Source organism: Rhinatrema bivittatum, chromosome 10, assembly GCF_901001135.1.
Source record: "Rhinatrema bivittatum chromosome 10, aRhiBiv1.1, whole genome shotgun sequence".
NCBI lineage: Eukaryota > Metazoa > Chordata > Amphibia > Gymnophiona > Rhinatrematidae > Rhinatrema > Rhinatrema bivittatum.
Window position 1 is genome coordinate 27893622 of NC_042624.1, and position 23605 is coordinate 27917226.

The 23605-nt window shown below is 41.0% G+C and overlaps 1 protein-coding gene across 6 annotated transcripts in view; it reads left to right on the forward strand.

Annotated features, from left to right (window-relative positions):
- The window catches only part of SUCO (SUN domain containing ossification factor), a 238504-nt gene extending 216564 nt beyond the window's left edge, over positions 1–21940 (forward strand). For all 6 annotated transcript variants that reach the window (XM_029618553.1, XM_029618554.1, XM_029618555.1 and 3 more), the window contains 2 exons: positions 2464–2519; positions 18088–21940. In XM_029618553.1, the coding sequence (XP_029474413.1) occupies positions 2464–2519; positions 18088–18531 (500 nt within the window). In that variant the 3' untranslated portion in view covers positions 18532–21940. The remainder of the gene's footprint in view (positions 1–2463; positions 2520–18087) is intronic.
- Positions 21941–23605: the final 1665 nt, after the last annotated feature.

Sequence of the window (23605 nt, forward strand, 5' to 3'; positions counted from 1 at the left end):
ACATGTTTTATAATTTTTGGTCATCTTCCCTGTTTAAAAAACAAATAGAAAAAAACAAAATGTTTTTCCAATACATTTTCTGTCCAATTTTGTTCTCCTTAGCTAGGGAGTCCCATGTGTGCAACTTATGGACTGCTTGTCTTCAGTGACTCTATTGTTTACCTATAATAGGTGTTCTCTGAAAACAGCAGTTCATTAAACAGCCTTTGTTCCATCCCCTGCTGCCACCACCAGCCATAATTGTTTCATAGAACTCACGGGAGCTGGGGGGCTCTCAGCAGTTTGGGTCCTACCACATGTGAGCAATGAAATGCTTTTAGCCTTTGCAGAAAGCTCTGGAAAAATCTGTCCATTAGAATCTGAATGTGTTCACATGATCCCTGTGTGTGAATGGTAAATTGTCTTCCAAGAATGCTTGTTACAGGTAAGTAACTTTGATATGGATTCCCTCAAGAAATGGGGGCAACAAATTATGTTTACAAATCTTTAAGCAATTCCTTTGTACTTCTGAAAGCTGCTGCATCAAGATATTTCAAAGTATTTGGAAAATCACCCGATAATGCAGAGGAGCCAACTGTTCCTTATGTCACTCACTTGTCAGTATATTTATAAACAAATTTGGTGGTGGGAACTGCTGTTATGATCACATTTAATAGCAAATGCATCCTTTTTTTTTTAGTTCCCTTCTCTTTTAATAAAAACACTGTTGAGAAGATGCACTTTGAAACCTTATGTCTGTGCTTAAAGACCTTTTGTAATAGTGTGATTGTATTTGATTTTGCTAAACTAGTTCTCCTGATCACACCTTTTTTAAGTTTCCTTGCCTTATCAATAGTTGACCATGGAGTTCCCTTGGGATCTATCCTTTGAGATCAGATTAAGGTCTTCAATAGAGTGGATATCCCTGAGCATAGACAAAATGAGAAGTAATCTAAGAGCTGGAAGTTGGAAGTTATGATTAAGTACAAAAAAAAGTGCAGAGTCGTGCATTTAGGATGCAGAAATCCAAAGGAGCAGTACAAGATGGTGAGTGTAAAATTGACGTTCACCAGCCAATAGAGGCAATGGTTCTCAACAGGTGACTGGGGACACTGGTGTCGTGAGGTCCTGGGAGGTCTGCAGGGCCAGCAGGAGATTGCATTGCTCATCTTCAGTGAAACCCATATTGTTTACCTATAATAGGTGTTCTCTCCTTTATTGGTCCTAGTGGGGAGGATACTTTTGCTTTTTCCTCTTCTTTCTGGCTCAGTGGGAGGTGGTTTCCTCCTCCACCCAGATCAGAGCAAGATATCGCCAACTCCTGCTCTTCTGGGCCCAACCAATGTTATCTTTCCCCACTGAGTTTGGATGTGATGCTGCTGCTCTTCTCTTCACCCTGTAGGGAAAGGGGGAAAGGACGTTTGGGATACTGGGCAGGGAAAAGTGGAAGGAGAGAGGGAGTGTGGGGGCTGCTGAGCAAGAGGTGGGAAAGAGGGGTTTCAGTATAGCTGAGCAGGGGAGAGAGGGAGCCATAGGGAAGAGAATTGGAGAGGGTTGGGAACACTGGGCAGGGATGCAAGTGTGAGGGGATGATTGAAATGGAGTAATTGAGAGAAGTGAGGGATGATGCTATGTAACAGTCGTATGTCAGTTTTGGGAGCTGCAGGTCCTATGGGACTGTATGGTATTTAAGGTGGGCGTGGGCTGCCCGGATGTGATGTGACCCCCTTGCTTGGCTGCACAGCGGGGGACCAGAAGGCTGTGGCAGTCATGCTTGACATGGCGGATGCCAGTACGATGCCTGGACTCGGGGGGGCTTTGTACTCTTCATCAACGACTCGGGTACCGCGATAGTTGGTCTGTGTTAATTGTTAATAAAGCTGTGGCCTGTTTTAGGCCAAATTATATTGTCCAGTGTCTTATTGTTACAGGGGGTGAGGGGAGGGAAGCGAAGGTGAAAGCTGCCAAATGTTAAAGATTTTAAATAGAAAATCAGTTTTTCGGTCACTGAAATAAAAAGGAGATGCCTTTCTCTTAAAAGAAGCAGGTTCACCATGTTGCACAATTGAATCATGTGGCACCAGGCTTTCTGGGAAAGAGGCTTTTCTTCTACGTATGTACAGGATTTCGGCACTGCGGCAGCTCCATTTCTTGTGTTTCCTTTTCTTCTACGTATGTACAGGACTTCGGCACTGCGGCAGCTCCTTTTCTTGTGTTTCCTTTTCTTCGCTGTCACAGTTGGATGAATGTATTTTAGCAGTGTTTCTTCCTTGTTAAAGCATGTCGATAAAACATTAAAATGTTAAAATTTGTAAATGGAGTTTTATTATGAGATTAGTCTAGTTTGCCCTCTAATCTTTAACAGTAAAATGGAAAATTTTACACATTAATACCTGCTTTTTTGGATCACACAGCTTATGTAAATCAGGTTTATTTGATTCCTTTGAGAAAATCTGTTTAACATCATTTTGTTTTTTCTTTTAGTGGATCCAGATGACCTATACATTGTGGAACCGCTAAAGTTTTCACCAGAAAAGAAGGTATTTTTTTTTGTTTTAAATATAGTCCTTATGACATAATCTGACATAATCTGACAAACTTTCAGTTGCATGCTTTTTCCAGCAGGTGGTATATCATTACACAAAAAATGTTGTCAAATATAGTAGATATTGGCAAATAAGCCCATCCAGTCTGCCCTATAGATATGAATTAGAAATGATTATTAATGACTGAGGACAAGATAGCTGTGGTCAAAAGAATGATGTATGAAAAATTTTAAATATTGAAAAATGCTTCTCCATGTGCTTTTTATCCTGAGAAATTATTATAGGACCTCCTTTAAATCTACCTGATTTGCAGATAAAATGATTTTTCCCCCTGTATCAGTAAACTGATTCTACTCAGTTGGGTGAAGGCCGGAAGACAATCCTCCTGAGGCTGAAACTTTCTCTACCATTTTATTGCCAGCATGGATCACTGGTTGGCCCTTCAGTTATGGAGTATTGTATGCTATGTTAATGTTTTCCCAATTTGCCGGGTCCTAGTGAATCTAGGAGATTGTTTTAGATTATAAGCAGACATTCAGTTTTTTCTTCCCACTGAGACCACAATTGCTGATGTACTGGCAAAGGTTACTTGCTGTCTTGATACGATCAAGAAGTAGATTACTTCTAGTCAGAGCTCCAGAGTTTCAATGCGTGGATGAGACGATGGTGCAGGGAAGAGGGATTCAGCTTTGTAAGGAACTGGGGAAACTTTTGGGCAAAGGGGAGACTTTTCCGAAAGGATGGGCTCCACCTTAACCAGAGTGGAACCAAGCTGCTGGCACTAACTTTCAAAAAGGAGATAGAGCAGCTTTTAAACTAGAACAAGGGGGAAAGCTGACAGTCATTCAGCAGTGCATGGTTCGGAGCAATGTATCCTTGAAGGATACTAATGAAACAAGAGAGTTAAGGCATCCCAACAGAGAGGTTCCAATAAAAGCAAACTTAGTTCATGTGCCTATATGTAACAAATCACCGAAGCTAATGATTTCCAAATTATCCCTAACTGAAAAGCAGGTTGTTAAACAAAAAACACACTTTGAAATGTCTATGCCAATGCCAGAAGTTTAAGAAGTAAGATGGGAGAGTTAGTGTATAGCAGCAAATGATGAGATTGACATAATTGGCATTACAGAAACTTGGTGGAAGGCGGATAACCAATGGGACAGTGCTATATCAGGGTACAAATTATATCGCAATGATAGGGAGGATCAACTTGGCGGGGGTGTGGCACTTTATGTCCGGGAGGGTATAGAGTCCAACAGGATAAAGATCATACAAGAGACTAAATACTCAGTAGAATCTATATGGGTAGAAATCCCATGTGTGTTGGGTAAGAGTATAGTGAGAGGAGTATATTAACGTCCACCTGGACAAAATGGTCAGACAGATGATGAAATGCTAAGAGAAATCAGGGAAGCAAACCAATTTGGCAGTGCAATAATAATGGGAGATTTCAATTACACCAATATTGACTGGGTAAATGTTACATCAGGACTTGCTAGCGAGGTAAAGTTCCTGGATGTAATAAATGATTGCTTCATGGAGCAATTGGTTCAGGAACCAACAAGAGAGGGAGCTATTTTAGATTTAATTCTTAGTGGAACGCAGGATTTGGTGAGAGAGGTAACTGTGGTGGGGCCACTTGGCAAAAGTGATCATAACATGATCAAATTTAAACTAATAACTGGAAGGGGGACAATAAGTAAATCTGCAGCTCTAACACTAAACTTTCAAAAGGGAAACTTTGATAAAATGAGGAAAATAGTTAGAAAAAAAACTAAAAGGTGCAGCTGCAAAGGTTAAAAGTGTTCAACAGGCTTGGACACTGTTTAAAAATACAATCCTAGAGGCACAGTCCATATGTATTCCACGCATTAAAAAAGGTGGAAGGAAGGCAAAACGATCACCATCATGGTTAAAAGGTGAGGTGAAAGAGGCTATTTTAGCCAAAAAATCATCCTTCAAAAATTGGAAGAAGGATCCATCTGAAGAAAATAGGATAAAACATAAGCATTGTCAAGTTAAGTGTAAAACATTAAGGCAGGCGAAGAGAGAATTTGAAATGAAGTTGGCCAAAGAGGCAAAAACTCATAATAAAAACTTTTAAAAATATATCCAAAGCAAGAAACCTGCGAGGGAGTTGGTTGGACCATTAGATGTCCGAGGGGTTAAAGGGGCTCTTAGGGAAGATAAGGCCATTGCAGAAAGACTAAATTAATTCTTTGCTTCCGTGTTTACTAATGAGGATGTTGGGGACATACCAGTCCCGGAGATGGTTTTCAGGGGTGATGAGTCATAAAAACAGAACGAAATCACTGTGAACCTGGAAGATGTAGTAGGCCAGATTGACAAACTAAAGAGTAGCAAATCACCTGGATCGGATGGTATGCATCCTAGGGTACTAAAGGAACTAAAAAATGAAATTTCTGATCTATTAGTTAAAATTTGTAACCTATCATTAAAATCATCCATTGTACCTGAAGACTGGAGGGTGGCCAATGTAACCCCAATATTTAAAAAAGGCTCCAGGGGCGATCCGGGTAACTATAGACCAGTGAGCCTAACTTCAGTGCCAGGAAAAATAGTGGAAACTATTCTCAAGATCAAAATCGTAGAGCATATAGAAAGACATGATTTAATGGGACACAGTCAACATGGATTTACCCAAGGGAAGTCTTGCCTAACAAATCTGCTTCATTTTTTTGAAGGGGTTAATAAACATGTGGATAAAGGTGAACCGGTAGATGCAGTGTATTTGGATTTTCAGAAGGCGTTTGACAAAGTCCCTCATGAGAGGCTTCTACGAAAACTAAAAAGTCATGGGATAGGAGGCGATGTCCTTTCTTGGATTACAAACTGGTTAAAAGACAGGAAACAGAGTAGGACTAAATGGTCAATTTTCACAGTGGAGTGCCTCAGGGATCTGTACTTGGACCGGTGCTTTTCAATATATATATAAATGATCTGGAAAGGAATACGACTAGTGACGTTATCAAATTTGCAGATGACACAAAATTATTCAAAGTAGTTAAATCACAAGCAGACTGTGATACATTACAGGAGAGGACCTTGCAAGACTGGAAGATTGGGCATCCAAATGGCAGATGAAATTTAATGTGGACAAGTGAAAGGTGTTGCATATAGGGAAAAATAACCCTGCTGTAGTTACACGATGTTAGGTTCCATATTAGGAGCTAGCACCCAGGTAAAGGATCTAGGCATCATAGTGGATAATACTTTAAAATCGTCAGCTCAGTGTGCTGCAGCAGTCAAAAAAGCAAACAATGTTAGGAATTATTAGGAAGGGAATGGTTAATAAAACGGAAAATGTCATAATGCCTCTATATCGCTCCATGGTGAGACCACACCTTGAATACTGTGTACAGTTCTGCTCGCCGCATCTCAAAAAAGATATAGTTGCAATGGAAAAGGTACAGAGAAGGGCAACGAAAATGATAAAGGGGATGGAACAGCTCCCCTATGAGGAAAGGCTGAAGAGATTTAGGGCTGTTCACCTTGAAGAAGAGACTGCTGAGGGGGGATATGATAGAGGTATTTAAGATCATGAGAGGTCTTGAACGAGTAGATGTGACTCGGTTATTTACACTTTCGAATAATAGAAGGACTAGGGGGTATTCCATGAAGTTAGCAAGTAGCACATTTAAGACTAATTGGAGAAAATTCTTTTTCACTCAATGCACAATAAAGCTCTGGAATTTGTTGCCAGGGGATGTGGTTAGTGCAGTTAGTGTAGCTGGATTCAAAAAAGGTTTGGATAAGTTCTTGGAGGAGAAGTCCATTAACGGGACTTAGGGAATAGCCACTGCTATTAATTGCATCAGTAACATGGGATCTTCTTAGTGTTTGGATAATTGCCAGGTTCTTGTGGCCTGGTTTGGCCTCTGTTGGAAACAGGATGCTGGGCTTGATGGACCCTTGGTCTGACCCAGCATGGCAATTTCTTATGTTCTTATACCGAAGTTTAGCTAGAGGCCTTCACTCCGGTTTACAGGTAAAACAACATATTACAATTTGGGAAAACTGATATAACAACATATTACAAGTTATGGAACAATTCCAAGTTAAGGGACAGCTGGTAAAACAGTGTAACAGGTAAGGTAAAAGATATAGTCGGGTTATGACACCGGCAGCAAGTTATTTATAGCCAACCTCAAGTATCGACGTAAATTAAAAACCTACGATTAAATATCTACATTTTAAATAGTAATAGAGAACTGTCATCCGTCATAATTATCAGAGAGATTATTTAACTGTCGGGTTGATTATGGTGTGTGTAATTAACCGATTCAGTCTTTGAATGCTTGCCTGAAGAACAATGTTTAGAGTTTTTTTTAAATGTTTTGGTGTTGATTTGTGAACTTAGGTATTCTGGTAGTGAGTTCCAGAGTTTAGGTCCAGCTATGGAGATGGCTCTGTTTCTTACGTTGGATAGTTTGACATTTGATATTGATGGAACGTCTAGTTGCAATTTGATAGTGGTTCTTGTGATGCGTTGTGATCTGTGTTTCTGTATAATGTTTAGGGAAGTGCTTTCAGCGTTGTATATTGTGTTGTGTAAGATAGGGTTTTGTATTCTATTTTTTTTTTCTACAGGTAGCCAGTATAGACTGTTTAGCACAGGGTTGATGTGGTCAGATTTTCTGTGGCCAGTGAGGATTCTGGCTGAGGCGTTTTGCAGTAATTGGAGAGGTCGTAATGTCGTTTTGGGTAGACCTGTCAGAAATGAGTTGCAGTAGTTGAAGCTAGTGAATATAAGTGATTGTAGAACGGCTCTGAAATCATGGTGGTACAGTAGTGGTTTTAGCTGTTTGAGGATTTGAAGTTTGTGGAAGCCTTCTTTGATTTTCATTGTGATGTGCTTTTTGTAGTTGAGTTCAGGGTCTATCCATATTCTGAGGTCTTTCACGTTGTCCTTTAGTTTGATGCATATGTTGTCGATTTTGTATGGAGTGGTTAATGTTTAATCCTGAGTTTTTTTTCTCTCTAGCAGTATGCACTCTGTTTTGTTCATGTTTAGACATAGCTTCATGTGGTTTAGCATGTATCTTATGGATTCGAGGTAGGAGGCCGCAAGTTTCATTGTATCTTCGATGGTGGTAGTTATTGGTATGAGTAGTTGGATATCATCGGTGTAGGAGTTGGCAGAGGGGTAGTAGGTATATATTAAAGACTGTGGGGTACTCCGGTTTCGAGGGGAATGGCTTCTGAGGAGTGGTTGTTGAAGTTAACTTTGAAGTATTTGTTTTTGAGGAAAGATGTAAACCAATCGAGGGTTTTGCCGGAGAGACCGATGTTGGCTAGTCTGGATATTAGGCTTTTCTGGTCCACCGTGTCAAATGCGGCAGAGAGGTCTAGTAGTATGAGTATGTGACTTAGATTGTTGTCAAATCCTCTTAGTATAGTGTTAGGTTGAGTAGTAGTGTTTCAGTGCTGTGATTTTTCCTGAAACCGTGTTTGGCAGGATATAAGATGTGGATTCAAGATGTTCATTGAGTTGCTTCAAGGCCGCTTTCTCCGTCATTTTAGTGAGGAGAGGTACATTTGAGATTGGGCAGTGGTTGTTCAGATCATCTGGATTGAGGTTCTTTTTTTTATTATTGGTTTGATCGTTGCAATTTTTAATTTGTCTGGTAGCTCACCTTCTTTGAGAGATTTATTTATGATTGGAGCGATGGTTTGTGCTATTTCCTTTAGATCACGTGTTTGGATTGTCTTGTTCATGGCGGGCAGGGTTGAATTTTCTTAAAAGTTTCTCTGTTTCAGTGGTTGAGATCGAAATTAGACCATGGTATTATGTTTTTGAAGGATATCTGGTCATCTGGGATCGTGGATTTATTGATGTTTCCCGTTAATTTACTGATTTTGTTTTTGAAGAACAGGGCAAGGTCTTGGCTTAAATTTTTGGTTTGTGATGTGGGATTGTTGTTTTCTGATATGAGGTTGTTTACTATGTTGTATAGAGATTTGGAGTTGTTAGTGGGGTTTTTGATTTTTTTTTTTTTTTTTTTTTTTGCTATAGTAGTCTTGTTTGGTTGTCATTAATCATTTTTTTATATGTAGCGAGTTGAGTGCGGTACCTTTCCAGAGTCAGGGGACATTTTATTTTTTTGCCATTCTTTTTCTTTTTTCCTTAGGTTGGATTTTGTGTCTTAGTTGAATGTTGAACTAGGAGTTGTTTTTATCTCTTTTGTTCTTTATCTGTTTTGTTCTTTCCGAGTTTGTTGTTGGCAGTATCTGCTGTAAGTTGGAGCCATGAATGTATGGCGTTGTTAATGTTGGAGAGATCCAGATTTATTAGTTTTGCGAGTTCTTGTTGGAGGATGATGGTTTGGAAGGGTGGTCGATATTTGAAGGAGAATGATTCATTTGTTTTAGTCGTGTTGTTGTTTGCTTGTGTCTTGCAGTGTAGGAGGTAGTGATCAGACAATGGGACTGGTTTATATGATATTGATGTATCTGAGAAGAGGTGGTTTGTGAAAATCAGATCCAGTGTGTGACCCGCTTTGGGTGTTGGGTTGTTCACTTGTTGGTTGAGATTTAAAGTGGATAGCATGTCAAGCATGGTTTGGCAGTTTTGAGATCAGGGAATCCATGTGGAGGTTGAAGTCTCCAAGTATAATTGTGGGTTTTTTCATACTGATGTTTGTTATGAAGAATTCTAAAAGGGGGGATATTTCGTTGTCCAGAAGTTGGGGGGGGGGGCAGTATACTAAGCAAATTTGCAGATTTTCTGAGTCTAAGATGATTACTTCATATTGTTGCGAGAGTGATTGTGGGGTCTGTTTCATTGTGAAGTTTTTTGTTTTTTTTGATTAATAGTAATCCCCCCTCCTCTGCGGGATTTCCAGGGAATTGAGAATAGGTCGTATGCATTGTTATTTAGTTGGTTTGTGATTACATGGTCTGTATTTTAAACCAGGTTTCGGTTATGGCGATGAAGTCAGGGTTTTTTTCCTGTATAATGTCTGATATTAACATGAATCTTTTGGTTAGGGCCTGAGCGTTTATGAGAGAGAAAGTGAGATAGATCATGTTTTTTATAGATTTCTTGAGGGGGGGATATTGATCAGGTATCTGTTTTTTCAGAGGGTTAGTGTTGGGAGTTGAGGCTATCTTTGCGTGAAATGGAGTTTGCATTGTATGTTTTTCTTTCAGCTCTCAGATTTGGGGGTTTGAGTGCTGGTGTGGTTGAAGTGGATTTACGTCTGGTGAATTAGTTCATAAAGATTGGTAATATAGCTGACTTGAGGGATATTTTGCTTTGAATTTGAAAAAACAAAATCTTATACTCAACACATTTTTCTAGATCTGACATTCCAGCCAATTTATTTGATGGCACATCCATTATCTCCTCACAAGCTCATAATTTGGGCATCCTTTTCAATTCCTTAATTTCACTTCAGCCTCTTATCAAGGCAGTAGTCAAGAATGCCGTGTTCAAATTTAGTTCATCATGTGAAGCATTTTTAAACCATTCTTATTGTAGGTCCATCATCCAATCACTAGTTATCTCTGGACTATTGTAACACTCTTTATTTTGGCTTACCCGCTTCCCCTAACGAAGCACTGCAAATAGTCTAGAATGCTGCTGCCCAGCTTGTCTCTGGAGCATAGGCACAAGACCACATAACTGATTGCCAACCATTGCAATACAAATAAACAATTTCCATAACTGTTTTAAGGGGCTTGTTCCAAAAATATTTACTGTCCCAGTCAAGTTTTGCAGTCTTCCCTTCATTCTCTTTTGAGGTATCCTTTATGAAGCAGGTTTGTCTTGCTGAGTCCTGGGAATGATTTTCAGTCGCTGGACCTTTGTTGTGGAACACTCTACCAAGTGCTTTTAAAGCCAAGAATTCCCTCTTGACTTAGGAAACAATTGAAGGCTTATCTATTTTTTCAAGCATTTCCAGATTTGCTTGTCTGAGTTGGGTTTGGAACCAGTGTTCTTTGAGTGTACAGCTGCATAGCTTAGGATGTGATTCTTGTCCAACTGCTATACCCTTATTTCTGGGGCTTTTATCACTGTATGTCTTTGATTTTATTGTTTTTGTGTTTTCTTTTATGAATTTTTCTTTTGTAAACTGCTTAGAACCTTGGATAAGCAGGTTATAAATTTGTTAAACTTGATGGTTTCAGGCTGCCTTGTGGATGTGGTCTTCTAAATGGGTAACTCAGTTTTAGAAACATATAGAAACATAGAAGTGACAGCAGAAGAAGAAGACCATATGGCCCATCCAGTCTGCCCAGCAAGCTTTCACAGTTAATTTTCTCACACTTATCTGTTACTCTGACTGCTGAGGTCAGGGCCCTTATTGGTAACTTTTTGGTACTAATTTTCCTTCCACCCCTGCCATTGATGTAGAGAGCAGTGCTGGAGCTGCATAAAAGTGAAGTATCAAGCCTAATTGATTAGGGGTAGTAACTGCCACAATAAGCAAGCTACTCCCAAGCTTATTTGTTGACCCAGCCTGTGCAATTTAGTCCTTGTTGGTTGTCTTAATATAAATCATCTTTTCTTCATCCCCCCCTGCTGTTGACGCAGTGAGCTGCGCTGTATGTATTCAAAGTGAAGTATTGGTTCAGAGTAGCAACAAGCAAGCTACTCCCACACTTATTTGTTTACCCAGACTATGCAATTCAATCCTAGTTGGTAGTTGTCTGACTGTAAATCCTCTTATCTTCATTCCCCTCTGCCAGTGAAGCAGTGAGCTGTGCTGTATATGTATTCAAAGTGAATGTGGGACACTCATCATATCTGCTGGGTTTCTCCATCAAATGATATGCCACTGATTTATTTTTTTTTTCCCATTTAAGTAAAATGATAAATTCTCATGAATGTGTGGATATGTTTGGTAAAATGATTTTGATTCCTGCCATCGCTAAGATCAAGAGGTTGTTTGCGTGGTTGAATGCCAAGAAGGAACCTCTGTAACCCCCTGTCCCTCAAAGATCTACAGAATTCTGCTAACCAATTAGAGGAACATTAGTCACTGGATCTCATATCTTCTTTCAAACTAACCAACTACGTAAATTTTAAGAACCTGCCATTCTGTGTGTTCTATTCATTCAGAGCCAGGAGCACAGCAGTGGATCATTTCAATGCAATATAGCAAGGGACTTTGAAACATTTTACTAGGAAAAATACAAATGAGCTCTGAATGCAAACTATTTAAAATAATTTAGGTACTGGTTGCCATTCAGGGTGTCATCTGGTGTAGTTTTGTGCCAGAGAACATCTTATACTGTGTGTGCTCACATGGATACTACACATGCACGTTTTACATAGCAGGACCCAGAATGGTTATAAGCTTACTATTCTAGATATATGTAGGGCAATTCAGGAAGTCCACCTTGGAAATTAGTGTTAACAATTACTTTGAAAACATTATTCTTGCTGTGCAAGAGCTAGATAAAACAGTACTTGGAGGAAGTGACGTCAGCCATCTTGATGGCTGCTTAACTTTCGAGCTCCCGCAAGCTTCCCGATTAAAGCTTTCATTTGCTTGGCGAACCGGAGACCATACATCTTCATTTTGTGGCGAAACGGCTCAGGATATATTGGCGATGGCAGCGAAACGCAAAACAATTGATTTCCACAGTTTTTCCTATCAAAAGGCAGGGGACGCGGAGAAAGAGCAGCGCCAGTCGGCCGCGATAATGGCGGCGCAGTTGGAGCCTCCGGACCCCGAGGACGATTTTAATGTGGAGTCGGAGGACGCGCCTTCCCGGACTGACTTTCGCAATTGGTTTTGCAGCATACAGCAAGATATTAAAAATTATAAAAAAGAGATGCATGAAACGATGGAGGACTTTAGAGAAGAACTAAATACAGTGGGCAGACGGGTGGATGACATTGATGGCAGAATGGACGAACAGATTATTGTAACTAAACAGCTGCAGGACACTTGTGCAGACTTACAAGACGAAACTGCCTCCATGCGGGCCAAAATGGCCGACCTCGAGAACAGGGCTCGGAGGGGGAATTTGCGGTTTCGCGGATTTCTGGAAAATTCAGACAACGCGAACTGTGAGCAATTAATCTCTCGCTTTTGTGCACACTTACTAGATGTGGATGATAGTGCCCCAGGACCGGGTGTAGAGGAAATTAAACTGGACAGGGCACACCGGGCACTAAGGCCTGCTAGAGCCAATACAGCAAGAGACATAATAGTCTGTTTCCACAGCTATGCCCAAAAGGAGAAGATTGCAGCGGCTGCTCGCAAGCAAAATAAATGGCAGTGGGAGAACCAGAAAATCTCCATATACGCAGACCTCTCTCAAGCGACGCTACAAAATCGCTTTGAATTCCGGGAGGTCACCCAGTTTCTGAGACAAGAGAATGTTAAATATCGCTGGATGCACCCCTTTGGACTCACATTTACGTGGGAGGGGGTGACCTCACAACTGCACACGGTGACAGAGGCGACACAACTTTTGAAAGAAAAAGGATTCCGACCTTCTACAGCCTCGGTCAGCAATACTCAGAAACCTACCACAAAAGGCCAGCCTCCTCGATGGCAGAGGGCTACCTCCAGAAACAGCAGGCTGAAGAGGAATTCGGATTCCAACAGAACCACCTGGAGGGACAACCTGAAGAAAAGGATGTCTTCACCATTTTCCACATTTTTTTCTCGCCGTGATACTCAGACGGCTGACTATTGCGGATGAGACATTTCAATAAGTATATTCATCCACTGGTTACGTTTTCAAAGTTTCAAAGTTGCTCATTTCAGCATATGTATTTATCATGCCTTGGTCAGGTTCGACATGTTCGCCTTTTATATTATGGGAAGGAAGGAAGCGCCGTTATTTCCTTCCTCACTGGTTTAAAACCTATGAATCTGCAAGGACAACGTGGATTCTGTAAGGGTCTAAGATGGGGGGTGGGGAGGGAAAGGGTTGGAGTTAAGAATCAAGTTTGTTTTTTATTTTGGTGGTACTTGTGTCAAACATGTATGAGCAGCGGCAGCCATTTTCAAGCAGCAGAGGGTACTGGAGATGCTAGAGCTCTCAATTGCTGAAGGGTTATTGTATAATAGATAGAATGTCGACCATACGCATTGTCTCCCTTAATGTAAAGGGATTGAACACGCCTCTGAAGAGACGTTTGCTCTTTAGGGAAATGGGACATTTGAAAGCAGATGTCATTTTTCTACAGGAGACACATTTGAGGGCTCAATATGAGAAACTCATGAGCTCCTCAGCATATCATAGAAACATAGAAATGACGGCAGAAGAAGACCAAACGGCCCATCCAGTCTGCCCAGCAAGCCACGCAGTTCATCCATTTATTTATTTATTTTCCCCCACCCTTTTTCTCCCTCCACACTTTTTCTCCCTCCCACCCATCACTATTGGCTTCCAGCACCCTCCGGCCCCAACTCCCTTCCACCCCTCCACCATGCAGAGAGCTTCCAGCACCCTCCGGCCCCACATCAATTTTATGCAGCAAGCTCCAAGCAGGCTAAATATGCTGGGGTGGGCATATTGTTAGCTCAGCACCTGGTGTTTGAATGCAAGAGTTGTATCCGGGACCCCATGGGCAGATATCTGGTCTTGGTTATCTCTATAGACAGGGTGATCTACACCTTGGTCAATATATACGCACCCAATACAGATCAGGGAAGGTTTTTCGACAAAATAAACGCTACCCTTCAACTACATACTGGGGGATACTTACTGGTGGGCGGAGATTTTAATCTGGTCAGATCGCCTCCCATTGATGCCTCCAGAGGGCACGTTTCAGCTCCACGCGCCCACAGGGTAAAATTACAAGACTTGATGGATTCATCGCAGCTCCTAGATGTTTGGAGAATGCATTACCCGTCCTCACACTCATACACATATTATTCCCCGGTACACCTCTCCTACACTAGGATAGACTATTTCCTATCAGACAAAGGACTATTCCATCAGATTTCTAAGGCAGATATACATCCCGTGGTATGGTCCGATCATGCAGCGGTGACAGAGGTCCGTTTACGGGGTTATGATCCCGGAGTAAAGTTTTGGCGCCTGAACGAATCATTACTGGGAGACGAGGCTTATAGCAAGGTTTTAATAGATAATATTAAGCAATATTTCTCACATAATGATAGGGAAGGGATGTCTCCCCCCCGGTAGTCTGGGACGCATTCAAAGCGTATATTAGAGGGATACTGATCTCCAGGGGAACCTATATTAAAAAAAGGGACTCGAGAGTTGCCCAGGAATTGCGAGACACCATACACCAACTGACAATGGCCCATCAATGAACTGGTTCGGGAAGGATACTAACAAAACTTTCTACAGTTAGAGAAGACTTACTAAGATTGGAATCCCGTCAGATTAACCACTTATTGTTAATGACCAAACAGGAATATTTTGAGGGAAGCAATAAAGCTGGGAAATAGCTGGCTCATAAATTTAAAAAGCTGCAATATCAGAATAACATAGCTAGGATCAAAAGTGATAAAGACGTAATGCTTACTAACAATACTGAAATCCGAAAAAGATTTCTAGAATTCTATTCCCAGCTTTACGGGACCAATGAGTCGATACAACAAACTAATGTGGATGAATACTTATCAAAGACGCCATTACCTAGCTTACCGTTGGAAGCTCAACTCGAGCTAGATGCTGAAATCACTGTAGTTGAGATCCTGGAGAGTATTCAATCACTGAAGGTGGGGAAATCACCCGGCCCCGATGGATTGACTGCCAAGTTTTATAAACAGTTTGGCTCCTATTTAGTCGCATATTTACAAAAAGTGTATAATTCCTTAAGGGAGGGGGTTCATCTGGGACCGCAAGCCAATATAGCAGGGATCACGGTACTACCCAAACCGGGCCGAGACCCAACTGCTTGTGGGTCCTACCGCCCTATTTCCTTGATAAAACCTAGATCTCAAGATCTTGGCGAAAATATTGACAGGGCGTATGAATAAATATATTACTGGCCTTATTCATCAGGACCAAGCAGGGTTTATTCATGGGAGGACAGCAGGGGATAACATTCGTAAACTTGTAAACCTACTTTGGATAGCACATGAATGCACAGATGAAGCGCTTTTTCTCTCTATGGACGCGGAAAAAGCGTTTGTCATGGTGCACTGGCCATTTTTATTTGGGGTACTACGGAAAATGGGGTTTGGGACTTATTTTTGTGAATGGTTGTATCAATTATATGAATACCCTAAAGCGTGCCTCAAGATTAACGGAGGGTACTCTGACAGTTTTGAAGTTGGCAGGGGCACACGTCAAGGGTGTCCCCTCTCACCTATTCTTTTTGCAATTTTCCTGGAACCTTTAGCGATTAACATTAGGAATAACTCGGAAATACAGGGATTCCGGGCGGGTGGCTTATGTCATAAATTGTGTCTTTTCGCGGATGACATCATTTTCACTGTACTAGATCCGCATCATTCCTTACTGGGGATAGAACGAGAAATACGTACGTTTAGCGCAGCATCTGGGTACAAAGTTAACTGGGAGAAGTCAGAGATTCTCAATGTTTCCTGTTCTATAGCATCGGTTCAATTTATGAAACCCCTACATCCATTTCGCTGGGCTACCCAGAAACTCAAATATTTAGGGGTCTATCTTACTTCACATCCTAAGGATTTGTACTCTCAGAACTACCCACCGCTCATTAAAAAAATATTTCTGGATCTGGATAAATGGAGCAATCTGCAGATTTCATGGCTAGGTCGTATAGCCACCCTTAAAATGAATATCCTTCCCAAATTACTGTATCTATTTCAATCGCTCCCCATTGCCATTCCTAATGAGGCCCTTAAATTATGGCAGCGCAGATTCTTCGGCTTTTTATGGAAAAGACGCCCTCCTAGGGTCAGTAGACAGGTACTCTATCAAGCCAAGCTAGATGGAGGCCTTTAATGTGCCCAATTTTCAGTGGTATTATATCGCTGGTCAAACTCGCCCTATTGTGGCATGGCATGAAACCAAAGACATAAAGCATTGGGTAATGATAGAGCAAGATAACGCCACCACGATGGCGTTGGCGGCTATGCCTTGGCAACCACGCAGCTCGTGGAGAGAGTGTTCCCGCATGCTTCCCACCACAAAACACACTCTCTTGGTGTGGGAGAAATGGAAACATAAACTGGTTGGTACGAAGGTATACTTCCACCTTACTAGCCTGTATCACAATACTAACTTTAGACCTGGCCTTCCCTCTCAAGCATTTCAGGCCTGGAAGGTGAGATCTATAAGTCGATTAGAACATATTTGGGGAGGAGATAAGTTACTGCCATATAATTACTTCCGGGATAACTTGGGCCTCCCGATCTCTGAATTCCTCTCATATCATCAACTCGCCCACTTCTGTCGCACTAATGGAGTGTCGGCGGACTTACTGTGTGGGAAAACCTTATTTGAGGGGTTCTGTTCTTATCCCCAAAGGAGTCAGGGACTCATTTCCAAAACTTATAAATTGCTAAACTCCAAATGCCTGGGGGTTCCACAATATATTACAGCGTGGAAGACTGATCTGGGGAGGGAACTCTCACACAGTGAATGGGAACACATATATATGCAGATTAGCAAAGCATCAATCTCTTCGACTCTTATAGAAAATGGCTATAAGCTTCTGTACCGCTGGTATCTCACTCCAGACAGGTTGAGGAAAATGCTACCCACATTTAACGGTAATTGCTGGAGGGGTTGTAACACTGGGGCACATTCATGCATATGTGGTGGGAGGGTGACTGTGTAAAACCCTTATGGAAACAAATAGAGGTCTGGTTGTCAAAGTTGCTTGCCCAAACAGTGTGTCTTTCTGCGGAGGGTGCATTGCTGAATGCGTTGGACCCGAGGGATTCTCCTACAATTCCAGAGTTCTGTGTTCAGGCTTGTATTGCAACCAGATTGGAAATTGCGAAGTTATGGAAACATACCACTGGACCGACATTTGCGGCAGTGTTGCTTCGACTAGATCACATTTGTACATTAAATAAACTCACTGCAGATAAGCATAGAAGGTTAAAACAATACTATAAAGTTTGGGGCCCCTACCTGCAATGAAGGGCCTCTTGGAATTCTTCCTAGGTTTATAATCCATTCTACTGTGATAAGTAGTGCTTGCCTTTCTTGAGCTATGCTCTCACAATTGAGAATGGGGGCGGGTGAATTGCCTTTCTTGTACCGCTCTTACTTACAGATACTACGTTGATGGGTGTTGCTACCTACTTGTAAGTGTTTGACTCTGACACACTGATGTTGTTATAGGAATGATTCTTGACTCAATGTTATTCATAATGACAGTTTTAATGTTCAGATTTTGATGGGCAGGGGGAAGGGGTGCGGGGGGAGGTAGGGGATACTATAGGAATGGGGGGAAGAAAAGGAGGGGCTGTTTATCATTGCACATGCAATTGTATACCTGTACAAAGATATATATGTCTTTTGCATTTTTGTGCTCCAATAAAAATGTTAAAACCAAAAAAAAGATAACACAGTACTTAATCATGTTTGGAGAAATGCAGGTGATTTTTCTGTTATCAGTATGTGCTAATGCTTTCCATTTTTTTTTCTGATGTAGAAAAAACGATGCAAACATAAAGGTGAAAAAATAGAGAACATAAAGCCAATCGAAACGCTTCATCCTGTGGCGAATGGTGACATAAAAGCTAAGCAACCCTTCACAAATCAGAGAGACTTCTCAAACATAGGGGAAGTGTATCACTCATCATATAAGGGGCCCCCATCCGACGGGAGCTCAGAGACTTCTTCGCAATCAGAGGAATCCTACTTCTGCGGCATTTCAGCGTGCACCACCCTTTGCAACGGGCAGCCCCCAAAAAACAAAACTGACAAGAGGGCTATTAAGCGTAGGCGCTCCAAACTCCAGGAACAAGAGAAGTTCATCAAAACATTGATACAGACCAAGTCTGGATCCATGCCCAGCCTGCAGGACATTATTAAAGGCAACAAGGATATCACTGTGGGCTCATTTGGGGTCACGGCTGTTACGGGCCGCATCTGACATCTAGCTCATTTTTCATACTGGAGATCGTTTATTACCAGTCTTGAACAATTTTCTGATATGCAAAGGGAGAAGAAATGGGGGTTTTTTTTCCTCTCCTGAGAAATATTTGGAAAAGATTGTGCTCAGCATCTTTAAATCAATGGATTTACTTCTCTCTGAGATTACAACGTTACAAAGCAGATCATCTCCTGGATGGACCATTGGGGGAGGGGATTCTTTATGGTAATGTTTTTTCACAGTTTAATTACTGGGAGAAAGAAAAATTTGAAGCCCAGTTTGTTGGGTGGAACAGGGACGAAAGCCGAATCCTCTTCCTTTAGCTTTGTTCCTCCTCCTTGCGCCTTCCCATATTTATGTGCCTTTTGTCTATTTATAATGCTCCTGGAAGAGGAATGTGAGTGTGTGAAACGTCTGTCATTTCATTTTCGTTTTGTTTTTAGGGGGTTTTTTTGTAATTTCTGTAGCTTCTTTTGCAAATGGAACACTACAGTGCTGTGTGAGGTGGGGTACTTGGCCTGTGATTGGACTACATTAGGGGCCATTTCCTGGAAATGTAGCATTATTTAGACTTGTGGGCTAGAGTCTGGTTTTGCAAGCTCACTATTAAAAGGTCTGATGGCAAAACGTAAATGTTCTACAAAAAATGAAACTTGCATATGGGATAGAAATGAGTTATTGTCCAAGAGTTTTCACATCTCTGGCACTGTGATATGATGTATGAGGATTAAGAACCTCCGAGCTATAACATGCTCTTAGTAATTGGTGGTAACATCCAAGGTCAGATTCTAATTGTGATTTACACATGAAAAGTGCATTGTGAATGACTGAGGCTACTCTTGATGCTATATTTTTGAAATAATGTTGTAACATCACAGATTGAGAAACTCAATACAGTTGATCATTAATATTATATTTTAAGACACTCCTAGTTCTGCCAGCTGCATTATGTAATTTCTCAGTGCTGCGGCTCTTAAGTTTTATAATACTTAGATCTAGATCTCATGAAGCAACAATTCCAGACAATTTTTTTTCTTGACTTTCAACAGTGACATTTGTACTGCCATAAGAACTGCCCCTCTATAAAACCTGGTGTTCTCTCATTAAAAGTGTAGGCTTTTGCAGTTACAGGCCCGCAGTTGCATATGTGGTATTGACTAGTTCCATTGAAAAGACACGAACTGCTAGCAAGTGCCTGACTTGCATGTGGATCATTATCACAACTGAAGCAGATGTACTGCTGTCTTATTTGTTACTTATCAATCAAAAGGTTGGCCTTGTTTTGAAATATTGTTTTTGGAGAGCATGGAATACTACAACTTTTGAGGGCAATAGTAGACAGCTGTTGCCCAAAAGTCACTACAATTTGAAATCAGGCCTATTACATTGTTTTTTTTAATGTAAGTTCCAATAAGACTGAGGTATTTCCTTTTAGATTACTAAAAGAAATTGAAAATTATCCAATATAGACTGAACAAAGGCAACTGTAAAAAGTACAATAACTTAATCGTTTATCTTGTTTTCTGTTAAGATTGACTCTCCTTTCTGTGAGTGACTCTCTTCTGACAGTCATTTGGAGGCCTTTGTATAAAAAGGTAATCTCTATCCAGTTGCCAAAAGGACAGATATCCATATTACGAGAACAATCATAATGGCTGGTAACATAGTTGGCATTCCTTGCTGAAGTCAAAGATTGAATGGGCTCTGACCCCTAGATGTGTAATCCATCCTGAATATGTTGGCAGAGTAGTGTGTGGGGAAACCTTGGCCAGCCGTTACCTATCTGTACCTGTTTTTAGAGAGAAATGAATCAGTTCCCTAGAGCTTTTATTCAAAAACTGTTATCCATTACGGAATTATTTACAATAAAAAATGTAAAGGTAATGTAGGGAAATACGGTGGACTGAACTTTCCAGCAGGCTGGAGCCCAGTACACATTACAAGTATATTTCTAAAACATAAATACGGACCACTCTCAGGTAAAAAAAACAAAACCAAAAAAACCCCATCTGTTTTGGTAATGGCTTTGCATTACAACTTCCAAGGAGGAATGGGCAGAGAACAGTGCTACAATGGAATAAAAGAGCAGGATGTGAATACAGCAATGCACAAATTAACTTGAGTACAGCAGCAGGCTAAAGTGATCAGCAAAGCTTTTAAAGCTTCATGTAGTTCTGCTGACCATTTTACAGGGGCCATAAACATTAAGTGCAGGTTAGTAGTTCTTAGGCATCAATGTTCAGATGCAAAGGAAGAGAGAATTACCAGATGCTGTCGTTCCTGCGAAGGAAAATAAGACAGTTTAGAAGAAAATTCCTCACTGTTTGAAACACCCTGCAATATAAGTGAAAATCTGACATTTAAATGTGGTGCTCATGCCCCCGGGATCTCCTTTGAAAGAAAAGCAAATTGACCCCTTGTTTTTTTGTTCTGATTTCCTTAGTGATACCATCTAATGTTAGTACAACACACAGTTCATGGTGGGGCCCAGTAATGATTGGGAAGATATTGCTTGACAAATACTGAGAAAACACACACATGCTGCCTTAGGTGTTCCATGACTTCCCCCTTAGCTGGAGTGCCAGTAAAATGAAGTCACATAACTGTAGTGACTGGTTAATCGTGTTTAAAAGCAGCCTCTCACCCCTTTGACATGACATAGCACTCCTGCCCCGACGTCCCCTGGTACCTAACAACTATTAACCTGTACTCTTAAGGGGGACTCAATATGCTTGAAAATACTATTAGTAAATAAAAGTAACTTACGTAGTGTGACAGAAGTAATGCAGATAACTTATTAGTTTCCCACACGGCTGGTCGTGCTGTGCTTGTCCTAGCTGACTCCTTTCTCTAGAAGATATTATACTGAAGCACAGGTATCAGGCAGTAAATGCTTATGATTGCTTCATGTTTCTATACGATTGGCAGCCCAACAGCCATGCCCTAGTAACTGCAGTGTGAAATGCAAAGCTAAGTGACTTCTGCTGCCCCCAGAGTCGGCAGTCCTGCATTTACCTGCACATTCTTCAGGCCAGGGGAAAGCAACAGAACTGGATGACAAGATTTTAACATAAAATGGCACTGCCAAGTCCACTTTAGCAGGAAAAAAAATGGATGTAATTAATAGAACCTTAATTAGCAACATTTTAATGCAGGTTCCCCCATTAAGGTCATTAACATCTGAGTTTTGCCATGTGGCACCTACGTTTGACCTTTTATTTTCCCGCTTATTTAGTGCTTTGATTTTGTGCTTACTGTCTATTTTGTTGGGGGGTTTAATGTAACCCTGTGTGGTACATGGATAGTATTTCAGCAACCATAAAAGCTCTTGATTTATTTTTATTTAGCGGGTATTTATGTTTTGCTAGTCTTTTAAAAAAAAAAAAAAAAAAAAGATTGCGTCCAGTGGGTTACAATTAAAACCAAAACATTTAAACAAGCCTTCAACAGACTACAGTTGCACTGCGGTGGTGAAAGTTTACAGTTTTATTGATGGAACACTATAAGAACGGGATATAGTCTTTCTGCTGGTTGTTAATCAAGTTATGGCCAAAACACATTTATTTTCCTGCTGTGGACTTAATAGTATTGTTTTAACAATCTATACCCGGGTATCTGACCCAGTACCTGCATCTTTTCATGTATTTATTTTAGGTTTTATATCGTACATACTTGTTAGCAAACAGGACATGTTTCTGAGCTGTCATTACTGCTATTAACTGTGAATATAATATGAAGGTGATGATGCTTTAGTGCCCCCTATGCTGCCAGATGTCACAGTGGCGTGTCCTAGTTTTAACATGGAAAATCCCAAATGCAGGTTTCTTCCTGTACACTCCCTCCCTAAAAAGATGTGTTATCATGCCTCTTCTCCTGGGATTTTTCCTTTCCATCTATCTATCCTTTTCTGGGTTTATTCTGTCGTCACATCTTTTTCATCTTTTCCACCTTTTTTTGCACAGTCCCTTAACTTTCAGCCCTGTGTGGTTTGATTTAACAGAGAAATGCAAATTAAAGGCAGAGGAGGTCGCTTGGTCTATCTAGTTTTGAAATATTTTACTTTGTGTTGTCCAGCTTAATTAATCAAAAGTCAGAAATGTATGCACCGTTCATTTAGTCGTTAGTAATTTCCCTGACCTTTCTCTCCACCTCTACTACCCATGAGTATCTAGACAGGCAGCATCCTCTTCCTTGCTGGCTGCAGCAGCGTCTCTCTCTGCCCAGGGCTGCGTTGGCAGTTAAGGTTGGAGGTCAGCTGCCTAAGCACCAGGCGTTCTCATCATGTTTGTGTACAGGGAGCAGTGCAAGTTTAGCAGTGACGGAGGTGAGGACTGGTGGACCACTGGCAGGTATATGCAATAAATGTTAAGGCGCACTGCCGTAAGTACCAAGGGACTGAGATGTGTGCCCACAGCTTCCCAAGCCAGTCCTGTTGACTTGACAGCCAGTTGGGTTTTTAGGATGTGCATGTTCCTCATGCATATTCATTGTGGACATCCTGAAGCCAGACTCTCGCTGGTGTCACTGGGATACATTTGAGAAGCCCTGACCAAAGAGCTGACACTTACAGGTTGCGCCTGCAGCTCTCTTAGCTTGATATTTTGATTCTGGCATTAAATTGGGCTAAATTATCTGAGCTGGTCTCATTGCGTGGTCCCAGAATACTTTGTCATGCTGAAACCTTATTTTTCTTTTAATCTATTTGCTTAATTGATAGTATGATGGCTCATCTTTGAGAATGTCATGGAGACTGACATCCTGGACCATGAAGTGACAGCTTTTTCTGGTTTTTTGGCAACTAGGACTCTTTAGTGAAGGTATATTTTCAGCCATTTAAAATTAATTTTACACCCCAAGGGGCAGTTATATATTTAAAGGAAAGATTTGATGGCTCTCCATTAAATTACGTTAAATCATGAGTTGACCCAGCATCAGACTTTGTGTCTTGTAGGGGCCTGTTATGGTTGTGAAAGACCCTACATTATAAAAGAAGAGTTTGTCTTGGTGACACACTGTTTTGTTTTTTCGCCTGGTGTGTGTTAAGCGCATTGTAGATTCAGGTTTAAAAATCCTT